This window comes from Harmonia axyridis, chromosome 6 (assembly GCF_914767665.1).
Source record: "Harmonia axyridis chromosome 6, icHarAxyr1.1, whole genome shotgun sequence".
NCBI classification, from domain to species: Eukaryota; Metazoa; Arthropoda; class Insecta; order Coleoptera; family Coccinellidae; genus Harmonia; species Harmonia axyridis.
The window spans coordinates 2294886-2312322 of NC_059506.1; the positions used below are offsets into that span (position 1 = coordinate 2294886).

At 34.3% G+C, this 17437-nt stretch overlaps 1 protein-coding gene across 4 annotated transcripts in view; it reads right to left on the reverse strand.

Moving 5' to 3' along the window:
* The window catches only part of LOC123682572 (glutathione hydrolase 1 proenzyme-like), a 66955-nt gene that overhangs the window by 34267 nt on the left and 15251 nt on the right, over positions 1-17437 (reverse strand). For 2 of the 4 annotated variants that reach the window (XM_045621283.1, XM_045621282.1), the window contains exon 3: positions 5415-5636. In XM_045621283.1, coding sequence (XP_045477239.1) covers positions 5415-5636 — 222 coding nt within the window. Of the gene's footprint in view, positions 1-5414; positions 5637-10585; positions 10801-15399; positions 15792-17437 lie in introns of those variants that run through there. The other 2 variants (XM_045621281.1, XM_045621280.1) reach the window with 2 other exon arrangements.

Below are 17437 nucleotides of genomic sequence, written 5' to 3' on the forward strand. Positions count from 1 at the left end.
CGTCAACGAGGATTCCTTCTGCCAAAAACAAAATCCCGGCAATATTTTATCCTTGGTCATATGAATAACTTCAAAAAGGGTATATTTATCGAACAAAATAACATTCATCCTATTCTATTCTAAATCATTGATCAAATTGTTTTGGTTTTCCACTGTTATTATATTGCTTAGATACTCAATAAAGCAAATCAATTTTTTCCGATATCTTTTCGTATCAATTGAATGGATATTTTCGTTGGAGGTTATCATTTCAAAATATTTACTTTACAAATCGAACGTTATTCTTTATCGGGGGGCTAAACTGCTTAGTTTTGTTTTTTCTCGATTGAACATATGATCCCATGAAAATTGCGAATGTAGGTTTCGAATGAGGCATACAAGAGATATGATTGAAGTGTAAATAAAAATATATTTCTGTTCCTCTGAACTTATTTGTTTACTTATTTATTTATTATGGAGTATTCAAATTTGAATCAGGTGTAAATATTTTAAAATAGATTTAATGAGGAAAAGGATAATTTCATATTTAAAACACATTAGTTCTGGTTTAGTTACAGAGATTATCAACCAAGGGACGTCCTCTTCTAATTCGGTATAAGTATTCACCCTTTCTCTCAGTCTTACCAAAGTTTCAATAACTAACTAAGCGATTTTTCTAAATGATGTTGAGTTGTCGATAAAGTATTCCAATGTCCGTATCAATTTTATGACCAGCAATGAAATGCAATTCATCTAAGTGGCTGATTTCCAGCATACAATTTTCAAAAGAGCGATTGCTTTCGTTACTGTGTGGCATGTTATCAGAAAAATTCAACAGTTTTGACGGAGATGTACCTTAAACTTTTGCATAATTTTTAGTGGGGCTTTAATTTATAGGCGAAGTGTATTTCGCTGTACCCCAGGGGTCCACATCAGGACCTTCACTGTTCATGGTATATGTTAATGAATTTCCTGATTATGTGCCTGATGCTGAAACGACTTTGTTGATGACACTGCCATTGCAGTTGGGTCCTTTGTTATAATTGAGTTGGGCAGTACCTCTGAGAGGGCTAAGACTGCAGCCTTGGTGTGGATTACTGCGAAAAGACTCAGTATGAATGATGAAAAAACACAGCGATTGACTTTGAGCTTGAGAAATAGAAGTCAGGACGACAGGATTCTACGCTCACTTGGACGGCTCATTATGGATGAACTGATGCCCACCCTTAGCAAGAATATTTTTGCTTTGAGGATGTTATTGCAGTTTTGAAGACTGTTTATCATGCATTGATTGAGCCCAGGCTGAAATATAGTGTGCTTGGCGTTGGTATGGGAAAATTGTGCCCTACGTGAAGATATCTTTAGATTGTAGAGACGGGCACATCTGGTTAGTGGATGGTCTTGGGTGCAAGCAATCATTTAGGAAACTGAGTACCTATACTGACCTCTCCTTCTATTTTAATGTTAGAAAATTTATTACATGTTCATAACAATTATGAAAGATATCGCCTACAATCTGATATTCACGACTACAACACACGAACAATTCGATTATTTATAAGAAAAGCCTGTGGAGGTCACAGCAGAGTTCAGACTACTGTGCAGCTTCTCTTTATAATCACGGGTGTTTTTTTTCGAGGTATATAACTTCAAGTTGGCATTACTGTTCAAGATGGCGACCGATTTGACTGCTGTCAAGTGATTTATTCTCAGTTTCTTAGTTTGGCAATTCATCATGAATAGACTCACGCCTGAACAACGCTTGCAAATAGTGCAATTTTATTTCGAAAATAATGGTTCTGTGCGGAATACGTATCGCGCACTACGTCCATTTTATTTTGTTTAGCGATGAAGCGCACTTCTGATTGAATGGCTACATCAACAAATAAAACTGCCGCATTTGGAGTGGAGCTCATCCTCAAGTGTATGTCGAAACACCGTTACATCCAGAAAAACTGACTGTTTGGTGCGATTTATGGGCTGGTGGAATCATTGGTCCGTATTTCTTCAAAAACGATGATGGCCAGAACGTAACAGTCAATGGTGATCGGTATAGAGCCATGATTACTAACTTTTTCATTCCTGAATTGAACAACCATGATGTCCAGGAGCTGTGGTTCCAACAAGACGGCGCAACATGTCACACAGCTCGTGCCACGTTTGGTGACCGCCTAATTTCACGTTTTGGACCTGTGAATTGGCCTCCAAGATCTTGTGATTTAACACCGCTAGACTACTTTCTGCGGGGCTATGTAAAGTCATTGGTCCATGCGGATAAGCCACAAACCCTTGATCATTTGGAAGACAACATTCGCCGTGTTATTGCCGATATACAGCCACAAATGTTGGAAAAAGTCATCGAAAATTGGACGTCCAGATTGGACTACATCCGAGCCAGCCGTGGCGGTCATATGCCAAAAATCATATTTAAAATGTAATGCCACAAGATTATCTTACGGATAAATAAAATTCATGTCAATCGAATAATCCATCGTTGTTTTATTGGAATTTAAAGTTCTATAGCTCTAAAAAAAACACTCTATAGATTGCTTGGTTGGAAGAGAAGATTTTCAGGGGTTGAGTTCAAAGCAAGGTTGAAAGCGATTTTGTTGGATAATGGTTTTTATTCATTGGATGAATTTTATAATTTCAAGATGTTGCAGAATTGAACTATTTCATTTTTAAATGCTCTTGATTCTTCAACATATTATTAGGTTGATATATTTATTATTTTATTAATACATTATGTATTTGTTCTGTCAGATAAACTGTATACTTTGACTTGTGTAAGCGATTACTGTTGCATTGACACTAATAAATCTCTCTCTCTCAAAATTATTATATTTTATTTTCGATTGCCAAATTGAATTTCATATAAGTATTCCAAGGATTGCCCAGAAAAATATTTTTCAGCAAAAATATATCGGCTCCAAAAAGAAATAAATCAAAAATCTGGAAAAATTTTGAGGACTTCCAACAAATGGGGTGAATTTTACATAAGCTAAAACCAAATCTTCTCCTTTAACAGTTCCTGACTCATTGCCGTAATCATAATCATAATCCATAATGCAACAAATTTGTTCATTGTTGTCTGTACGTGACCAATGTCGAAAACACTATTTGCTGATATGGTTATTACTACTATCTATTCTAATAATGGAATTGTGAACCACGTGTCATTGTTTTGTTACGCTACTAAAACACAATGCCTGTGTATAGATGGTAAACTTCTTTATAAATTGGTTTGAAGTTTGTATATGAATAACTCGGGTTGGTTCCAATTATTTCATTATAATTTTTGAAGGCAAGAAGTTTTTGAGTTAGTGTCTTGTACTCTTTTCATTATATGAATAACCCGATATGAAATACAATTTACAAGTTGGATCGAACACTGATTTTTAGTACGTAATACCGGGTGGTCACAAATATAGTTCTCCAAGGTCGAAATTGGCATCTGAATGAACGAGCGATCAAAAATTACCTGACTTCACGTCAGTGCTTTCCTCATTTTCTTTAGATAATAATACAGGGTGTCCCGAATTCGATACTCACTCAAAGCATATCTAGAACTATAAGGCTGAGAGAAATAATTTCTCTCGATTTCTATTTTCGAAATAATACATATAAGATATTAGAAGCAGATCATATAGATATCTCGATTCGTTTTCGAGTTACAAAATAGTTTCTGTGTAATTACTGTTTTGAATATTTGGCCTTATCTTGGTTTCCCTACTAGATTTCTCAAAAATTTTAATACTTTTTTCTTTGATTTTAAGGTTTATATGATAGTCAAAACAGGTAATAGGCATAAATTAACGTTTAAGAGATATAGAGGAGAGTTGTCGTTTTTTAAAGGAACACTACATTTTTCAACAGTTTTTCAGCCACAGATTTGTCAAAAAGGATCCCGTTACCAGTTTTTCAAATATGTCATCTGTTCCAAATCTATTGAGTTTTTCAATTTCATTCTTGAAATGGGACACCGTTTATATAAATATTCTTCATTTCTTTTGATTTATTCATAGATTTTATTCATTTTTCGTCTATTGTATGATTGCAATCAACGAATATAAAAGGTGTCCAATTCAAAAACACCAACTCTCCTTTATATCTTTAAACCATAAATAAAGGGTGTTTATTTTAGAGCTATATAATTTTAAATTGTAATAAAACAACGATGGATTATTCGATTGACATGAATTCTATTTATTCGCAAGATAATCTTGTGGCATTACATTTTAAATATGATTTCTGGCATATGACCGCCACGGCTGGCTCGGATGTAGTCCAATCTGGACGTCCAATTTTCGATGACTTTTTCCAATATTTGTGGCCGTATATCGGCAATAACACGGCGAATGTTGTCTTCCAAATGGTCAAGGGTTTGTGGCTTATCTGCACAGACCTATGACTTTACATAGCCCCACAGAAAGTAGTCTAGCGGTGTTAAATCACAAGATCTTGGAGGCCAATTCACAGGTCCCAAACATGAAATTAGGCGGTCACCAAACGTGTCTTTCAATAAATCGATTGTAGCACGAGCTGTGTGACATGTTGCGCCGTCTTGTTGGAACTACAGCTCCTGGACATCATGGTTGTTCAATTCAGGAATGAAAAAGTTAGTAATCATGGCTCTATACCGATCACCATTGACTGTAACGTTCTGGCCATCATCGTTTTTGAAGAAGTACGGACCAATGATTCCACCAGCCCATAAAGCGCACCAAACAGTCAGTTTTTCTGGATGTAACGGTGTTTCGACATACACTTGAGGATTAGGTTCACTGCAAATGCGGCAGTTTTGTTTGTTAACGTAGCCATTCAACCAGAAGTGCGCTTCTTCGCTGATGGACGTAGTGCGCGATACGTATTCCGCACGAACCATTATTTTCGAAATAAAATTGCACTATTTGCAAGCGTTGTTCAGGCGTGAGTCTATTCATGATGAATTGGCAAACCAAACTGAGAATAAATCACTTAACAGCTTTTAAATCGGTCGCCATTTCGAACAGTAATGCCAACTTAAAGTTATATACCTCGAAGAAAAAAACACCCGTTATTACTGAAAAGAAAACGTTTTTGAATTTTTCGAAATTCTCGAACAGAAACCAAGATATAGCGAAATATTTGAAATACTTAGTCGTTTTTCAGAAACGCCCTGTAACTCGAAAACGAAGCAAAATGTTTACGATGTGATTTCTGATATCTTATTATTTCGAAACAAAAGATCGGAGGTCCTTGAAGTTTTAAGTCTCATAGTTTTCGAAATGCTTTCAGTGCAGAGCATCAAATTTGGGACAGTCTGTACATATACCTACATATAGGAATACCTTTCCTCTTCGATTAACTGGGAAATCATTGGATTGAGTGAGTTTTATACTTATTATTATTATTATTTTTCTTCAAACAATAATATTGATTATTTCTTGACTTACTTTCCAATCTCGGCACAGGGCGGTCCATCTGCACAAACTGCTGCCTTGGTAAAGGTATGCTGTCTGCTAGCTGAAGGTGGCAGTGGTTTATGGGGGTTAGGTGGTATTAAATCATTCTTTCCATCTTTCTTCTTGAAAGCCCCTAAAGAATAGGCGACGACAAAGCCGACCACTAATACCACTACAACTCCTGCAACGATGTATGATGTCCTTATTCTGGGTCTGAAATAAAGAATTTAATCAGATCATATCTCATTTTTTATTGTCGTATAAAAAAAAGCAGAGGGTTCAAGCCCCAACTCGACGAAGAAACTTTCTGGTTGCAACCGTATTTTCTTATTCTCACAGGGTTGAAATTTCTGAAAGAAGAAATCTAGAAGATTCGGTGCAGAAAATATTGAAATCAAGCTAATTTTTTCAGTTTACCTAGAATGAATTCATTTGAGTCTATGCAGCTTTCGTAACTCATTAATGAAAAGACAAAACTTCTAAAAGTAGTTAACTTTATACATATAAATCAAACTCACATAGGTAGGTATTAAAATAATTCATACAATTGCATATTTGAAAAATCAAATTATTAGATCCTAAACTGAATAGGAAAATAATGGCCAAAACTTCCTTATTAAATGTCACACCCTGAAAAACTATAGGTTCAGATGTAGAAGAACCTGATAAAGATAGTTCCGAAATGAATTTTAATGTTCAATAAGATAAAGAAATACTGGCCTCAAATAAAAAAGTTTTTAGTTATCATGCCTTTTGTAGTTGAATATTAAATATGGTCACTTCGTATAATCCAGAATTGAAATTTTCTTTTCTGTATATGAGTAGCCTTTACGTCTATTCGAGGAAATAGATTGGCTAACTGATTTCATAATTAATTACCAATTGGAAATATTCCATATTTTCCATTTTTAACCATGTTCTCGTAAGTGGTATTAAGTATAAAGTGATCTGAACAAAAATTGAGCTTATCATTCCATTTTTGAATTCGTCTACAGGTTGTCACTTTGAAAACAGTGTAACTTTAATATATATATTTGTTTTCTAACACCCTGCAAACATAAAGATAATTTGAAATTGTGCTTCGGATTACCCTTTACTCATTACAAAAAAAAAGGTTCTTAAAATATCTTAATTCACTCCCTTGAAATGAGATTCGCGTCTGTGTTTGGCTACCTGGTATATCAGTTAACGTTATCAACGCTTGATATAAAGGAAGAATTTGAAGTTTTTAAGACCCTTTTCAAAAAATGAGAAGAAATATTGGTGGACAACAGAAGAACGTTTTACTAAATAGTGGACAAAAGATCAAACAGGCAGTAATTACAAATATCTGGATTTGAGTACACACAGAGTAGAGACTATCTGAAAGACCATTTTGTCATTTTGTGAGGAATGTTGAAATCGGATACTAAAAATATGTTTCATTCTAAAAGAGGCTACAAAATATCCCCTACCCTCAGTAGACACGGAAGCAAAATTTTTCGATAATCGCTATGTTTCTGGATAAAAAGAGTGTTAAGTTCGCCCAAATAATGCAGCCTAATAATGAAATTATTCAATTTCGACACAAAAAGTGCATACCAATCATAACATATAATACATTTCTTGAAGCATCAAAGAAAGCACTTTTGATTATAGTTTATACTCACAAAAAGTGCCTGTGAAAAATAACAATCGATTTTGAATACAAAAACAAGCAGAAGAAAAAGCATTATAGAAAATGACAGGTTCCCACATTTCCACCCCAACTCAAAGAAAAAAAAGAAGTCTACAATATGCCATATATTGTATTTTAGCTCCAACAGTTCTTGAAATGCTCTCACTAAACAACGAACTCTCCAAATAGGTGTTAACAAATTCTGTTGAAATAGGAAAAGAATTGCAGAAATTAACTTTGGTACATGCTTTTGAGGACACATGGGTAAACGGACAGATAGTCAGTTTTGAAATTTCGAAATTCGGAACCAAACAAGATAATGAAGCTTCACCTACCTCTGTAGATTCAAATGCAAAACTTTTCGCATATCCCAACTAGCAAGTTTCATGTAAAATTTTGAAAGCAATATTGCTCTGACACAACATATTGGTTGAAGCCATTACATTCCAATACATTGTCTATTGAAATAAAAAAAATACTTGATGTGATATTGAAAGTAGGCTTTTTAGTTAATGAACATGACTAGTTAGTGGTGATTGATAGTTCTTAATTGAAACTAGGGTACCGAATCTATCAAACACGACTAGTGAAAGTGAATAGACATGAAATCAGATGATATTGAGGAGTAGAAATAAAATTCTTGGATGTTATTGTTCATTACATTATGTTGAATAAGTATATCTTTATGTTCAATATTCAACCGACGAGAATCAAAAGATATCACAGGGTTTAATTAGTTCTACACTATTATTCCAATGAACTACTAAATTCACTCACCTAAAATTTGACAATAATTTAGTCCAATAATAAATCGACAAAAGCTTCATTTGGAATACGAGAGGATTCAAAAAAATATGAGGACACTTGCGTCACTGGCACTTCTTTTTTCTGCTATCTATCACGACTGAAGAAGAACTAAAATGACCAAGAGGAAGACTTATCGCAGTAACTTGATAAAAGGTCCAAAATTGATTGTAGGAAATGACAAACCCAAAGGTAATCACTGCAAATACTTCGTTTGTCTAACAGTAATGAGATTTTCTAGACAAGAATTATCAAGAAGAATTTTGGTGGAATAGCGTATTGACTTTGTGGTACTTATTATGAAATATTTTGCAAAATTTGGTGATAATATGAAATTCAGAGTTTATCTTCTGAGAGAAGGTATCAGTTTTCTTAAGCACATGGGTAAGAATAACTATTTGAAGATAATAACAAGTATCTATACAATTTTTATTCAATACAAAATACACCGAGTCCGTAAAGTATGGAACAAAGTCATTTTAGTTAAACAGAGCGTTTTGAAAAATAATCTTGAAACACGTCGATTTTTATTTCAATTTACCGTATTTTAATTTAATAATCTAATATACAGGGTGAATTACTTTCGAGTAATGACGTCACCGTAATTTTTTTTAATGGAACACTCCCATTTTGTCTCAATTTTCCGATTACTCCAGCTGAGCTGATTCCAAAAATGTATAACATGTTGATTCCAATTGGTACAAAAATACAATTGTTTTGTGTGTGCTCATAAAGTAACGCGTAACATTCTTTATTAGTTAAATTAACAATATCATCAAAAATACTTATTGTCTAGCGGCAATTGGTTTGAATGTAACACCCTGTTGTTCGTTAAATTTTTGGATCAATAAAAATGTATAAAAATAAGAAATAATTTCTTTCATATTCTGTCTGCTAGACTACAAGTACCGAAATTGTTTGGAAACAGCTCATTTTTATTAATCTAAAAATGTAACAAACTACAGGGTGTTACATTCAAACCAATTGCCGCTAGACAATAAGTAATTTTTATAATATTGTTAATTTAACTAATAAATAATGTTAGGCGTTACTTGATGAGTACACACAAAACTTTTGTTTTTTTGTCCATCATGTAACAATTGGAATCAACATGTGATACATTTTTTAAATCAGCTCAGCTAGAATAATCGGGAAATTGAGACAAAATGGGGGTGTTCCATTTAAAAAAAATGACGATGACGTCATTACTCGAAAGTAATTCACCCTGTATATTAGATTATTATTTTAAAATGCGGTAAATTGAGATAAAAATCGACATGTTTCAGGATTATTTCTTGAAATGGTCTGTTTAGCTAAAAATGAATTTGTTCCATACTTTACGGACACATTGTCTATGTATACACACGAAATTTAAACTCGATCGGAATATAAAGTTGCGTAGAGTGTATTTCGTGAAGAACGTTATCGTTTGAGACTAATTCCGGTTTAAAATTCGAAATTTAAAAACATTCTTACGAAATATAGTGCGTTTAAAAAAACATTGATATGAAGTGTGCACTATTATGAAACGTCACCTAACGATCAACCAATAGCAAATTACAATCCGAGAATGCAGTAGGCTTTCTCACTCATTCCAGATATTTCAAAATACCAGAAGTATCTGGTTTTTCGACTAGTGATTCCGCCAATTTTTGCCTGTCGCATCCTAGAAATGTTCTCATCGTCCTTGATGAATCTCAATGAACGTACCGCTTTCTGGATTATAAAGGGTTTTTCAATAAGATTACGATACGATTTGAAATGGTTATAATGGCAACGCTGTACCTTAGTTTTTGACAATTCTCATTTGTTCAATAAATTTTAGAAATTGTTAACCTGTTTTATCATTTTATAATACTGAGAGAAATTTAAGAAGATATCATAGACGACATTTTTTTTAGTTCATCGACTTACTATTCGCTGTTTGGTAGACTAATTTGAGAGTGAAACTGGTACCAAGTACGGCTTGGTACTGGTATCTAACTTTGTATGGTGTGCAAAATATTCACATTCAAATTTGACTACACTTCGATCGACTTTTGATTTGATTAAGTGAAGAATATTTTTCATGAATTCTTCTCTGAGTATTCACGAATGAGAGCACCCAGAATGAACCAAACTACTGGATTGTCTCTGCCGAAATCTACAGAGCCATCTCTTGAGAACCCAAGACAGTAGCAACGCTTTCTTAACTCGCCATCTACTAGTCGAATAACTGGTCTACATCTAATTAAATCATTCCATAAAGATATCTTCTTTTAGACCCAGTGTGATTATGTATTTACCCATTCAATTGCAATCATAAGTAATGAAAAAGGCATACAAAAAGTACATCCAGAAAATGAACCATATGGAGACATTCTAACCTCATTTAACATTTTCTCCTCAAATTTGAAAAAACTTGAGATATACAAGGATCACGAAGAAAATTACACAATTCAAGAAACTCATTATTCTGAAATTCATCCTTGATTTCGTATCATCTTATCGTTCGTATGAAAATCAACTTTAACAATGAGAGATGACCCAAAAGATCAGTTTTGCATAAACGATAAGAATAAATTCAAATATTAGTTTTATCATATTTCCTCACTTAATATTGCAATTTTCACGCATGGAAAGCTACGTTCATACTAATTAAATCATAAAACATTGCGAAATTCAGTTGTTTATTTAGCTCCTGTTATGATTGTTCACTCACTCTGTAACATGCTCCTCAAGCAGCTGACAAACTTTCCTCGATCTTTGTTCCGAACGTTTTTTCACGAAACTCTTAATCTTGCATTTCCGTCTCTTGAGCACACTGGAAACAGGTGGCGTAAAAAGACATTTCATGTCAACCATTTTCGAAGGGAACTTTCATCTTAACGCGAAAATCTGGGAAACTCCATGCCAAATGACGATGTTTCTGTCAATCGAATCGATGCGGGCCTTCTGATTTTGCGCAGGACGCGTTGGGAAATCCTTCGGGAAAATACAGGACGAGTAGGAGGAAAATCCAGTGGTTTGAAACGCAGTAATGATGATTCCAAGAAAAATTTTATTTTTCAAGAGAAACTTAAGTTTCTAATCATTACATAACCACATAATATCCAAAAGATATTAAGAATAAGATAATTAAGAAAATGAGGTTTTTTTTACCTTTATAATTATATTTCATCGAAAACTCTTACAGCAAAATTTTAAATTTGTTTTGCGAAATAAAATGATTATTATGACCATGTTAAATAATTGCAATAATCCTCACATGATGTTTTAACGAATAAGATAGTCCTAACCGCAATTTAACTGCACCAATGAAGTTCTCACAAAATTAACGATAAATGATAAATGACAACTAACTTGTTGAAGGAAGTTATGTATGTTAGCGTATCGTTAATGTGTGTTAGGCAGTAGGCACCTATATCTATAATGTGAAGCATAAAAGAACTTATAGCACGTACTCAAAGATTATGAAGTAACAAAAAGCGCTGTTATTACAACATTCGAATACAGTTGTTGCTTCTCTTTTTCACAGACTTTCGGAACAATCCGAGTAGAAAATGAAGAAAGCACTGACTTGGAATCAGGAAATTTTGACCGCTCGTCATTCTTGAAGACTGTATGAGGATTGATACAGGGTGTTTCACTGGGAAACAAACACTTCACAGGTGCATAGATAGCACCAAGGCGGTTCTGGAGATACCCCATTTATTGGGTCCTACTGTCTTCGTAGCCGAGATACAGGGTGTTTTATGATTTTTGCCGTTTCTTTGTGAAGCCATATCAATCGAATCACGCGGTATATTTTCTTCATATTTGGCAAATATGTTCCTGATTGAGAGCCCAAACATATCATGCAATAACCGCCTTGAAAATCCAGGTCCGGATTAACAAAAAATTATGAATCGTTTGAATCCTCGAAACAACACCCTGTACATCGGAATTTCGCGCAGACAGTTTTACTGCACAATTTTTCAACGTAATAGTGAAGTTTTTAAGAACTTGGATACCTGAAAGTGGTTTGAAGTGACTTTCAACAATGAATTATCAAAAATATTGAATCCATAATTATTTCAAGATTACTTTGTAATTCATTTTTACATTGGTTTTCCTTTTCATAGCTGTAAACCATTTCAGTTTTTATTTTTGAGTTACTCTCTCAGTCTCTCGTCGTTTCTCATTACTGCACAAATTTTCAACGAAAACGTGAATTTTTTTAAGAATTTGTTTTTCTGGAAGTGATTTGAAGTAACTTTTAGTGATTAATCTATGAGTTAGTTATTGAGATCATAGTCCTCTTTTGTTTGAAGTCTATTGTTTCTTTGAGCAGAGCTTTTCACTATTGCGAATAATCATGAAATTTCTTATTCAATCAAGTAGGTTGACAACCATCACTTTGACAGAAAACCATTGTTGTTTAGAATGATTCAGATTAATTAATTATTTTATTATTATATTTTTTTGTTCATAATTGTTTCAAAATATACGATATGAACCTAATGCAACTCAATTCTCAATAAATAGAAACTCAAATAGTATAGAGCTATAAAAAGGAAAACCAATGTAAAAATGAATTACAAAGTAATCTTGAAATAATTATGGATTCAATATTTTTGAAAATTCATTATTAAAAGTCACTTCAAACCACTTTCCTGTATCCAAGTTCTTGAAAACTTCACTTTTACGTTGAAAATTTGTGCAGCAAAACTGTCTGCGCGAAAATTTGAAGTACACGTCTCAGTTTAGTTTTTAGTGATGTTTCCGAATATAAAAACAGATTTTCAAAATTCCGATGTACAGGGTGTTGTTTCGAGGATTCAAACGATTCATAATTTTTTGTTAACACGGACCTAGATTTTCAAGGCGGTTATTGCATAATACGTTTGGGCACTCAATTAGGAACATATTTGCCAAATAGGAAGAAAATATATCGGGTGGTTCGTTTGATATGGCCTCAGAAAGAAACGGTTAAAATTCATAAAACACCCTGTATCTCGGCTACGAAGACCGTAACACCCAATAAATGGGGTATCTCCAGAACCGCCTTGGTGCCACCTATGCTCCTGTGAAGTATTTCCGTTTCCCAATGAAACACCCTGTGTACAGCGTGCCAAAGAAGTAACGTTACGCGTCAATAATTCTTGTACAAAGAATTATTAAGGAGAATCCTCGCATCCGCATACTCTTTTGTATGTTGAACGTATCATCCGCTTAGTGACGATATTTCATTAATTGATGCAGCGTCTAATTTCAGCATCACCGCTTCGATGGGTGGCCGTGAGGTTATAACCTAAAATGCCAAAATCCATTGATGTCAGATCATTAAAACGTGACGGCTGAATCTTATCAGTACACTCTCAAATTACTCTTCTTCAACAAGTCCGTCAATATTTCGCAAGCAGTACGGTAAGTCCTACCTTAACCACGTAGTAAAACACAATATCTTTCAGCGAAGAAATAAAAAAAACTGGTTTATCAGCAGCTGATAACGTTCCCCATTCACCGCTACCTCGATATCTGCGTCTTCTTCGAAGAAAACAAATTCGCCAAACCGCATTGCATCCAAAAGAGTGATACGTTTTGGATGCATTTCTGTCTCATGAATCATTTGTGCATTTTCCAAATGCGGTAGTTCTTTCTGATAATGAAACCATCGTGTTGAAAATAGACCACATGACATGAAAATGATTTTGTACACGAAGAGCGAGTAATCGACATGATGTACTTCTTATAGTTCAAGGATCCAATTGAAGCCATTGTTAAATCGTGTAACATTTTAACGAATGGTTTCACAAAACATTGTTCGACCGACGAAGTCGTTAATTGTAATCTATAGTAGATCCAAAAATGGAGTGGATTTGAATGAAGCTATCGTGACCATCTCAATTCTCAACACTTTCGTAAAGGCTCGCTCCTTCGTCGCTCGTTTTCGAATTTCGGATTCGTGTTAGAATAGAAGCCCATTCTGCAACTTGTTTTAGAATATACTCCCTTTTTCAGTGTCGTAATGAGTTCATTACAGTTCTAAAAACAGTGCTGTAATGAACTCATGAACAGCATCGTTTTCAGTTATATTTTTCGTTTTGTGGTTGTCTATATGAAATTTCAACAAACGTCAATATAATTTGGATATAACGGGTGTTTTTTTTCGAGGTATATAACTTCAAGTTGGCATTACTATTCAAGATGGCGACCGATTCAACAGCTGTCAAGTGATTTATTCTCAGTTTGGTTTGGCAATTCATCATGAATAGACTCACGCCTGAACAATGCTTGCAAATAGTGCAATTTTATTTCGAAAATAATGGTTATGTGCGGAATACGTATCGCGCACTACGTCCATTAGCGATGAAGCGCGCTTTTGGTTGAATGGCTACGTCAACAAACAAAACTGCCACATTTGGAGTGAAGTTAATCCTCAAGTGTATGTCGAAACACTGTTACATCCAGAAAAACTGACTGTTTGGTGTGCGTTATGGGCTGTGGAATCATTGGTCCGTACTTCTTCAAAAACGTTGATGGCCAGAACGTTACAGTCAATGGTGATCGATATAGAGCCATGATTACTAACTTTTTCATTCCTGAATTGAACAACCATGATGTCCAGGAGCTGTGGTTCCAACAAGACGGCGCAACATGTCTCACAGCTCGTGCCACAATCGATTTATTGAAAGACACGTTTGGTGGCCGCCTAATTTCACGTTTTGGACCTGTGAATTGGCCTCCAAGATCTTGTGATTTAACACCGCTAGACTACTTTCTGTGGGGCTATGTAAAGTCATTGATCTATGCGGATAAGCCACAAATCCTTGACCATTTGGAAGACATTATTCGCCGTGTTATTGCCGATATACGGCCACAAATGTTGGAAAAAGTCATCGAAAATTGGAAGTCCAGATTGGACTACATCCGAGCCGGCCGTGGCGGTCATATGCCAGAAATCATATTTAAAATGTAATGCCACAAGATTATCTTGCGGATAAATAAAATTCATGTCAATCGAATAATCCATCGTTGTTTTATTGCAATTTAAAGTTCTATAGCTCTAAAAAAATCACCCTTTACATAGTAAAATGATTTGCAACATTATTCGCAATTTCTTTTAATTCTAGTGGTGTTAAATCGATTTCGTCAGACCTAATCCACGAATTCAATGAGTAATTGTAAATATTTTCAAAATTCGAAACCTACGATTCATTGTCAAATCCTGAGATCTGTCAAGATACAATACAAAAGTCACTAGGATATATAATCTGAATTTTTTATATAATTTCGACAATATTTCACAAAAACTTACTGAAATAGAAAAAATATCGTCTAATACTCGTTGCAGCAGGCAATTCCAACACTGTGGCTTTTCGAATTTTGCATTCGTGTTGGAATAGGAGCCCATTCTGCGACTTGTTTCAGAATATACTATTATTCTTGAATGAGGTGTTCCTACCAGGTTAATAAAATATGCAATTTTAAATTTGTTTGTAGGTACAATAACAACAATTCGTCCCTTTTCCATAAAATTTTCTATGAATTTACCTATTCCGATTTCTAACCATCGGCTGGGTTTCCCCCAGAAATGCATCTCTCCTCTCTTTTGCACAGCAAGTCGACATAATTCTATCCAAAGTAAAACCACACACTCTGCACTTTTAACACTTCTACACAATTCGCAACTGCTCCGATACCATGAATCAATGGTAACTAGAATTTTTCGAATCCAACCTAATCATTATGACACACCATCGCACATTAATTATTAGGGATATCCAACATCATCATGACTCTGGAATTTTTCAGATCTGTTTAGAATACGCGGTCTATAATTTTTTAATAGAAACTCAATGTCAGAAAGCCGAAATTAAATGAGGTATAATTAGAAATATCTAGAGTTTGGACTATGTGCTAATTTTCACACAGATGTCTTCTTGGTATTAAAGACGGTGATGAAATCCACAGGAAGAGTTATTTCGTTCTATTGTGTTTCGTACTAATGAGTATTGCGAAATGGATTCGAAAAAAAATTGGTGGAAAATGCATTAAAAATATATTAGTGGTCGTTTCGCAAATATGAATGATTTTTTGATTGGGCAAAGTTGGAAAGAATGAAAGTTTAATATTGAAACACGGATAAGCTATTCATGACAATGTAGTACTACCTACCAAAATTTGTTAATGAGAATATCACATTTAAGCAGATTTTTGACCTTTCATTCGTCCTCCTACAGATCAGTGAACTGATTCCAGTCTAAACACTGTTGTATCTGAACAAGAACAAATAATATGCATTGAAATATAACATGAAGTTTTTTCGAAACATAATATGTAACACATTTTCATAATCATCACACTTAATAACGGCTTGGAGAATTCATTTTCAGAATGTTAAAAAATATAAACATATTGCAATTCTAAGAATTGAAAATAATAATTTTATAGCTTCTTGAGAAGGACGATAATCATTATTCCCACTAAAATTAATCGAGGGCAAATTTAACTTATTATTGAATAAAATTCTTTCAAAAATTCGATTACTCGTTGCTCATCTCAAATCATTTTCAACAAATATAAATTTTATAAATCTCGCAAAGATGAAGAACGAAAATTTCTCCATAAAATGAACTAATAATAATCATTTTACTTTCCTTTGAAATCGACACGTCAGTAAAAAATCGGACCCCTTTACGGTTTATAAGTTTATTATCGCTTTCAAGATTACTACTTTTATTGCACTACGAGCTCGTCTTTGTCCGAGGTTCATTATTTTCCTTTATCTATCTGCTTTCTCGGCACCTTCCCTTCACACGATATTTAACTCGAATTGGCATAGATATTCCAAAGAAACTTTGGTTCAGTACTACACTTTTTGGTTTGTTGGAGTTTTGTCGTCCCATTAGTATTTATGAAGTCTTGTTCTCGGTTAACTTGACTGCTTATGATGCACTGTTCTGCTTTTTGAATGCTTGTCAGATCAAAATGTGAGATAGTAGATCAATTTAAGCCACGTATTAGTGATATTGGTTGATTTTTGGAACTTGTGTCAGCATGCATGAATTAGCCTAATGTTTTGTCCTTCCAAGTGTGTAGTCACCTATTTTTTCACTGCTTTTGCTTACGCATGTTTGTAGAGAGTTCATGTATTGATTTTGCCCTTGTGGGTTGATATAGGTACCACCTAGACTCCTCAGCCCAAGGAATCAGCCCCAAACTACTGGAAGTTGAAACACCAAACACCTCTAACACAGATTTTGGGTACATAGCATAATTGCTGAGCCCAGCTCCTTCTCTGGCCCACGCCATTGGGCTTGCTGCCAAGAGAGGGGTATTTTGAAGAAAGAAGAAGAAGAAGAAGAAGTTTTGTCGTATCTGTAATCGATTTCGATTAAAGATTCAAACAGCTCTCTATAGTAATTCTCAGGAAAATTAAAATTATTAAAAAGATGCTGTGATAAATAAATTAATTATAAATTTGGTACTTATTTACCAACTCTGTTGCGAAGATTAATTAACACTCAGATCTAAGAATTTAAAAAGCACTGATAATATTCACTGATGAAGATTCGATAAACTGGTTAAG